We start from the raw sequence: 8883 nt of genomic DNA, 5'->3' as shown, positions 1-8883 counted from the left end.
AAAAAAAAAAAGAAGAAGAAGAAGGTAGCGGGAGGGGAAGAATGAAGCGGGGGAAATCGGAGGGGTAGACGAACCATGAGAGACGATGGACTCTGAAAAACAAACAGGGTTCTAGAGGGGAGGGGGGTGGGAGGATGGGTTAGCCTGGTGGCGGGTATTGAGGAGGGCACATTCTGCATGGAGCACTGGGTGTTATGCACAATGAATCATGGAACACTTCATCTAAATCTAATGATGTAATGTATGGGGATTAACATAAGAATAAAAAAATTTAAAAAAAAGAGTTTGTTTAATGCTCTCTCCTCATTCGTGTCTAAAGTTGTTCTTTCCTTCTTCTACCGTGCCCCTAGCATGAAAACACCCATACATATCATCTCCCCTAAGAATGGCTCTTCCCTTTATGAAAATTTTTATTATTATTTTGCTTTCTTTGTGCTCTCATTTATCTGATGGGTTAAAAATAGCAGGTATTCTTCTCTTGGTAAGAGAGGTGACAGTCTCTGGGGTGCCTGGGGGGCACTATGTGATCTTGCATATTCATCGTAACCTCTTTAATGTATTGTCTGTATCCAAATGATCTAAGATTCCCTTGCACCACATAATGCCTACAGTTTCGCAGAAGACTGTGATATCATTGGTAAAACAACTCCTCCAGTAAGCTCTATAAGGTCCATCTGAAGTGGGGTTTTATGAATTGTTTTGTTGTTGTTTTGTTTTGCAGATATTGCCATGTTGGGAGAAGCACCGGCAGAAAGAACTGGAGACACAGAGAGGCTTGTTGAGATGGAACAAGTTCTCAGTTCACTCAAGGAGATGACAAAGACAATAGGGGGCCTGGCTCACTGGAGACAGCAACTCTGCACGATTGCATGGGTTCGCTTCTTGAAGTTAAAGCATGAAAGAAAAGCTCTCTTATCACTGTGAGTGCCAGAGGGCCACAGGCAGTTTTGTTTTGTTTTTTTCCAGTCAATACATTAAAAGACAAATCTAAGATGTAAAAACAAGAGAAGACAATCAAAAAATAAAAACACATGTCTGCACCTACAAAACTGGATAAAGAATAATACCCAGTTGAGTAAATGGTTTCAGTGGTTACCTATTGGCATTCTAGCAGGGGAAATTTATAATGTTTTTGGAGGCAATTTTCAGGAAAAAGTTGAAGTAATATAATTTTCCTGTGTTATTCTGTCTCTTTCAAATTTTCCACTAGGGTAGGTGACTGAAACATTAGGATGTGGATTTTTTTTTCCCTACCGTATCCATATGCCAATGCCTTATTTTGGATACTATACAGTAATGCTCCTGACTCTTCCCTGGATGTCCTGACTCTCCCACTGGGTTCTACTTGCGCTTATCTACATGTCATAACTTCCCACCAGCCCTCTTAAGTGATGCTAGTTCACTCTCCATACTTCCTTTTTTTTTTTTTTTAAGATTTTATTTATTTATATATCAGAGAGAGAGCAGGCTCCCTGCTGAGCAAGAAGCCCGATGTGGGGCTCCATCCCAGGACCCTGGGATTATGACCTAAGCTAAAGGCAGTTGCTTAACTGACTGAGCCACCCAGGCGCCCCTCATTCTCCATACTTTCTGTGTGCCCAACGGTTACTATCCCTGCTCCTCAGATTCGCATTACCTCTCATTGGCACCTTGTGTCTGGCTGTCAATCAGTACCTGGTCTATGAATACTTTGATTAAGCATCAAAAAGATAGGAGGCTTGTTAACATATAATAGGGTCTCAATAAGTACTTACAAAATAAGTAATGGGAATTCATTGAGAACCTTTGACAAGGAGAGAGCATGATTTAAGAAAAACCTTTATTATTAATCTGGCAACCCTGTGCAACAGAGTCTGGAGAGATGCCAGGCATTTAGCAAGAATTCAAACAAGATGTAATATTGTAAAATTAGAAATTAGGGATAGAGAAAAGTTCTGAAGTAAAATATGAAGAACGATAAAAATTTTCAACTGAGGGGTGACTGGGTGGCTCCATTGGTAAAGCGTCCAACTCTTGGTTTCAGCTCAGGTCATGGTCTCAGGGTCGTGAGATTGAGTCCAGTGTTGGGCTCCGTGGTCATCAGGGAGTCTGCTTGGGGATTCTCTCTCTCTCCCTCTCCCTCTGCCCCTCCCCACCCCACTCGTGCCTTCTCTCTCTCTCTCTCAAATTAAAAAAAAAAAAATTCAACTTATTTGAAATGGAGAATACAGAAGAGTAAAGAGTAAAGAATAATTGAAAATTTGAGTCTGGAGACTAAAAAAATCCTGCTCTCACTAACAGAAATAGGGACCATGTGAAGAGGAGTAGATGTGAAGAGAATTGAGTACAGAGCACAGATGGACTAACTAGCAGGAAGGGAGGGCAAAGAACTGGAGTCTCAGGAGAGAAGCTGAATCTGCAGGCACAGTTAAAGGACACTTGCCCCTTGAAACCGTGTGGGATATGCAATAGCCAGAGAGTAACAAGAGAAGTGAGCAAAGGATAAATCTCCATTTTGTTATCTTTCATTAAGAGGTAGGAAAAGGGCAAAATACTCAAAAAATGAGTCAGAGAGCTCTAGGTTTAATTTTCATAATCTTTTGATCTCATCACATCATCATCTGCTCAGGCAGTTCTGAAAGGTTCAGAAATGACTGTGCATTCATGCTGGCCCTTTTCTTCTGTGTAGGCTCTTGATTCTAGGAGTTGGAATTTGCCCTCTTTTTTTGAAGAATATCATCACTAAAATATATGAAAAGAGCTACACTTGGGACGTTTCTCCTCGTTTATACTTCCTTGCTCCAGGACAGCAACCCCGTGATCCTCTCACTCAGTTATTGATCATCAATAAAACAGGTAAGATGGGGTGAATACTCCATTCCTGAATGCATTCACTGTTATGAAGCTTACATAGACAACATAAAACATGAGAGAGAAAAATGAGCTTTGGACTTCTTCAGCATAAAACTGCTCATGAGGCTTGAGGATGATGAATACAAGCCCAAAATGGAGAAGGAACTAGGAGAGGATTTGCCAAGGAGAAATAAATTTTCTGGCGGCTGTGTGCAAGATGAAAGCATTTGTATCAAAAAAAAAATTTTTGTAACAGCTTGAGATATAACTCAAGTGCTATTCCATTTATTCCAAATGTACAATTCAGTGGGTTTGAGTGTATTTCACAAAATTGTGTGACCATCATTACAACTTATTTTAGAACATTTTCGTCTCAAAAAGAAATCCCATACTCGTGAATACTTACTCCCATTCACTCTGTCCCCAGCTTGGAGAAACCACAAATTTTCTTTCTGTTTCTATGGATCTGCTACTCTGGACATTTAATATAATTAGAATTATACAATGTCTGATATTTTATGACTGACTTCTTTCACTTAGCATGATGTTTTCAAGGTTCATCTATGTTGTAGCATGTTTCAATATTTAATCTTTTAATTGTGGAATAATATTCTGTTGTGTGAATATGCTACATCTATTTATTATTCACCAGGTGATGGGTATATTCCTGGCTATTATGAATAATGCTGCTATAAAGATCCATGTACAAGTTTTTGAATGAATGTATTTTTTTTTTTTCATCTCTTTGATGAAACCCAGGAATGGAATTGTAGGGTCATATGGTGACTATATTTAACCTTTTGAGGAACAGCCAAACTTTTTTAAAGTGACTACCCCAATTTATTTTTATGCTAGCAGTTTGTGAGGATTCCAGTTTCTACACATTTTCACCCAAACTTGTTATTTTCTTTTTTTGTCACACCCCTCCTAGTGTGAATCAAGTAGTATCTTTTTTTTTTTAAGATTTTATTTATTTATTTGACAGAGAGAGAGACAGTGAGAGAGGGAACACAAGCAGGGGGTGTGGGAGAGGGAGAAGCAGGCTCCCCGCTGAGCAGGGAGCCTGATGTGGGGCTTGATCCCAGGACCCTGAGATCATGACCTGAGCTGAAGGCACCCACTTAACAGAGCCACCCAGGTGCCCCGAATCAAGTAGTATCTTGTGGTTTGATTTACATTTTGCTAATAGCTAGTAACCTTAGGCATCTTTTCATATGCTTACTGACAAGTTGTATATCTATCTTTGGAGAAACGTCTTTTTAAAAAATGGGTTGTATGTCCTTTTTATTGAGTCCTAAGTGTTCTTTATATATTCTAGATACATGTATCTTATTGGATGCAATAGATCCTCACTATTCACAGATTCTGTATTTCAAACTTGTCTAGTCAGTAAAATTTACTTGTGACCCTGAAACCAATCCTCATGGCTCTTTCATAGTCATTCACAGACATGCTCAGAGAACTGAAAAATTTGAGTCACCTGATGCACAATTTCCAGCTGAGGTAGAACAAGGTGATACTCTGCCTTCTTGTTTCAGTTCTCATACTGTACATAAATATCCTTTCTGTAGCCTATTTAGTGCCATATTTTTGATATTTTCATGCTTTTTTTGGTGATTTTGCTGTTGAAAATGGCCCCCAAGGATGGTGTGGAAGTGCTTTCCAGTGTCCCTAAGTAGGGAAGGCTGTGAGATAACTTACAGAGAAAATATGTGTGTTAAATAAACTTTGTTCAGGCATGATGTTATAGTGCTGTTGGCTGTGAGATCAATGTTAATGAATCAACTATATATACACCAAAACATATATAAAATATGGTGATATATTGATTGGTCAAAGAAACTATTGTGACCAGAGGCTCACAGGAACCTAACCTTGTGTTTCTCTTCAGAACAATAATTAAGAATTCACTAATTCAGTGTTTGTGGTGATGTTAGAGAATATATGTACCATGAATAATAAGAATCGACTTCAAATGTTTTGCAAATATTTCACTTCATCCTGTAGATTACCTTTGTATTTTCTCATTGGTGTCCTTTGAAACATAATGTTTTAAGTCTTATGAGGTCTAACTTATTTTTTTCCCTTGCTTGTGCTTTTGGTGTCATATCTTAGTGAGCTTTACCTAACCCAAGATCACAAAGATTTACTTCCATATTTTCTTCTAAGGTTTTCATACTTGTAGTTCTTTTTTTTTTTTTATTCTTATGTTAATCCCCATACATTACATCATTAGTTTTAGATGAAGTGTTCCATGATTCATTGTTTGTGCATAACACCCAGTGCTCCATGCAGAACGTGCCCTCCTCAATACCCATCACCAGGCTAACCCATCCTCCCCACCCTCTCCCCTCTAGAACCCTCAGTTTGTTTTTCAGAGTCCATCGTCTCTCATGGTTCGTCTCCCCCTCCGATTTCCCCCCTTCATTCTTCCCCTCCTGCTATTTTCTTCTTTTTTTTTTTCTTAACATATATTGCATTATTTGTTTCAGAGGTACAGATCTGAGATTCAACAGTCTTGCACAATTCACAGCGCTTACCAGAGCACATACCCTCCCCAGTGTCTATCACCCAGTCACCCCATCCTTCCCACCCCACCCCCCACTCCAGCAACCCTCAGTTTGTTTCCTGTCATACTCGTAGTTCTTATATGTAGGTCTGTGATACATTTTGAGTTAATTTTCGTGTACGGTGTGAGGAAGGGATGCAACTTCAATGGCTATCCAGTTATCTTCCTAGAAGGGGCTGGCCACCAACCTCTCTCATTCGTTCCAGTCCCATGTTGCAGAAACTCCATCCCAGGCAGTGAGAGGTCTGGAGTTCTCTTCTTCCATCCATCCTCTACCCGTAAGATGGAAACTCTATTGTAGGCACAAGTTCTTGGCTAGATCCAGTCAGAGTGGACCTTCTGTCACACTAATCAAGGACAGGGAGTGAAGGTATAGGTTTTTGGCTCAAATGCCAGTTTCTTAGTGTTCTTCCCCAGATTTATTAAGTTTTCTTAAATAGATTTTTTTTTCATTCTCTATATGCCCTTAAGACAGTCCAGAGATTTTAACTTGTTGGATTTTTAAAAATTTTCACAACTTATGGTTGCTTTTCTAGGGGAAGGCCCACGAACCTCTCCATGCCTTCATCCAGCAAGTTGTCTTCCTGTTTCAAGACACATTTTGAAAGTCAGTTAATAATGTAGCAGTAGTGAAGTGATATTTAGCAATTTTGGCGCTTAGTTACTGGAGATTATCTGTGTCACTAAAACTTAAATTGTTACAGCCACTCATTGCAATATTCTGGGGGAATATATCTATTCCAAATACCATATGGTGGTAAAAAAGACTTTTACCTTTCACATTAGCAGTAATCAGAAGCAAATAAACATATTGTAAAGTAAACTGCATGACAAGTGAATAGACTTTTAATTCACAGTAGCAAGTATGTTCTTATGTGGAAAAATATCCTGACAGTCCATATTACAGTAAGGATCACATAATGACATTAATTATAATTTCACTGTACAACCTGATATTGATTTTCTAAGTTTTGTGATATACCTAACTACATCTTAGGGGCAAGCATTGATGATTTTATACGTTCTGTGGAGCATCAGAACATAGCTTTGGAAGTGGATATATTTGGAACTAAAAATGGCCTGGATGACCCATCTTATAATGGAGCCATCATAGTATCTGGTAATACAAAGGTATGCTGGTCTCTGTTTTACAATGTTTCCCAAAGGTGTGGAAAAGCTAATATAGTATCAGTGTACTCAGTTCTCCCCTTTAGGAAACAAAATGAAAAACAAATACTGCTTTTATTACTTAGTGAATGGTATTATATGATGAATAATTCATATCTTAATCATTGTCTACCAATACAAACTGTGTGTATTAACAAAATAAATACTATATAATACCCACTGTCAAGTGCATATTTGAGTCCAAAGAACTCAGATTTCCTCTCCGTGATTTTATAATACATATATTCTGAAACCTCTGTTTTATTCTTAAACAGTAATACTTGATTCTAGCCTTAAGCCAGATGTCTGGGGTCCTGAAAATTAGATACAGCCTGCATATACGTTTTGTTTTACTTACACAGTGTTTGTTTTTTGCTTTGACTATTTGACATCATTTTAAAAACATGATCTTTTCATTAAAATATTGAATTTTGACCTCTTCAGCAAAAAAAAAATGAAGATCTTTAAGAATTTATAACCTTACTTTTTATATTTTAGAATTACAGATTTTCATTAGCATGCAATACCAAAAGACTAAATTGCTTCCCAGTTCTTATGGATATTATTAGTAATGCGCTACTTGGAATGATTACACCAACAGCACATATCCAAACTGACAGAAGTACATTTTTAAGGGTGAGTATATTGACTCTCCTTCATCAGGATCTGGACTCTCCTCCATCAGGGATCTCCCAGATCACTCTTTTAAGTGCTGTGATCTCATTCTTGTTGAGTAAACTACTGCATAATAAATTACCATTTGTATTCATGCTAGCTCCTGGTTTTGAAAAATCAATATACTTTTTAGAGCTTCAATTTTTAAAGTCATCTCTACACCCAATGTGGGGCTTGAACTCAGAATCCCAAGGTCAAGAGTCACATGCTCTACCAACTAAGCCAGCCAAGCCGCCCCAGAGCTTCAATTTTTTAAATGCAAAACAGAACTAAAAAAATATTTTTCAAAGAGAATGTGAGGTAATGAAAATGAACTCATGCAGCACTGAGACTAGCACAAAAGTAACAAAAAATGGAAGGAAAGAAAGGAAGGAGTGAAGGTGGGAGGGGGACAGAGAGGAAAAGAAAAGAAAAGAAATTGAAGTCTTATTAGTACTTTTAGAAATGCTACAAAAGGAAAAAATTTAGGACAAAGTTCAGGCCAAAATTGCAGACTGGTGACATTAAAATTACTCCAGTTCCTTGTAATAAATACTCATTATCTGAGCCAACCCTAGACCTACCAAACCAGATTTTTCATACCTGGGAAAAAAAAAAAAAAAAAATCCTTATTTCTAAAAAAAAAGCCCAGGTGATTAGACTGTATACAGTTTTGTAAGTTTAGAAACTAGAATACCTTTAGAGTTTGTAATTATTCCTTTTTTATTATTTCCTAAATATAGTTCTTCCTCTTAGAGAGTTCTTTGAACACAGAGAACATGTATTTTTTTTTAAAGATTTTATTTATTTCAGAGAGAGAGTGAGAGAGAGCATGAGAGCGGGGTAAGGGGCAGAGGGAGAAGCAGGCTTCCTGCTGAGCAGGGAGCCCGATGCGGGGCTCCATCCCAGGACCCTGGGATCATGACCTGAGCCAAAGGCAGACACTTAACCGACAGCCACCCACGCCCCCGAGACCATGTATTTTTAACACTACATAATATTTTGTACCTGAGATAGGGCCTGGAACATTATAAGCACTAATTTATTTGTTAAATGCATAAATGAATGTCAGAGGTCAGCAAATTATCTATATTCCATTCCAATGTAAGGTTTTATGATAATATATATGGCTAAGAACCAGTTACTTATGTGTATATAAAATGAACCCACCATTATTTTTATACACTCCTGCAAGATCTTGAGTTAGCTTCTCAACATACCTCATGGTGTGTTCAGAAAATGAAAATCCCTTTCATTAAGAATGTGTAAGAAGCTAAATCATTAAAGCAAAAAGTTCTAATTCTCCATAAAGTATTAATTAATTTTAGAACCTATGCTGTGGTTCGTTTAATTAACCTCCTATCAATTTTCTGATTTCTGAGGGAGGATACAAATTGAACAAATTGCCTTGAGCTTCCGTCTATGAAAACATTGTTTTAAAGTCAGGAAACGACAGATGTTGGTGGGGATGCGGAGAAAGGGGAACCCTCCTACACTGTTGGTGGGAATGCAAGCTGGTGCAGCCACCCTGGAAAACTGTATGGAGGTTCCTCAAAAAGTTGAAAATAGAGCTACCATATGATCCAGCAATTGCACTACTGGGTATTTACCCCAAAGATACAAAAGTAGGGATCCGAAAGGGTACGTGCACCCCGATGTTT

The 8883-nt window shown here is 38.0% G+C and overlaps 1 protein-coding gene across 1 annotated transcript in view; it reads left to right on the top strand.

The window, feature by feature from the left end:
• Positions 1-8883, top strand: part of LOC110570367 (ABC-type organic anion transporter ABCA8-like) — a 49044-nt gene that overhangs the window by 22854 nt on the left and 17307 nt on the right. Inside the window, exons 13-16 of the mRNA XM_044921846.1 lie at positions 722-920; positions 2669-2835; positions 6399-6532; positions 7067-7204. Of these exons, the coding sequence (XP_044777781.1) occupies positions 722-920; positions 2669-2835; positions 6399-6532; positions 7067-7204 (638 nt within the window). The remainder of the gene's footprint in view (positions 1-721; positions 921-2668; positions 2836-6398; positions 6533-7066; positions 7205-8883) is intronic.

The sequence above is a fragment of the Neomonachus schauinslandi genome, chromosome 15, assembly GCF_002201575.2.
Source record: "Neomonachus schauinslandi chromosome 15, ASM220157v2, whole genome shotgun sequence".
Taxonomy (NCBI): Eukaryota; Metazoa; Chordata; class Mammalia; order Carnivora; family Phocidae; genus Neomonachus; species Neomonachus schauinslandi.
The sequence above is the reverse complement of the archived record's forward strand: the minus strand, read 5'-3'. Positions and strand labels throughout refer to the sequence as shown.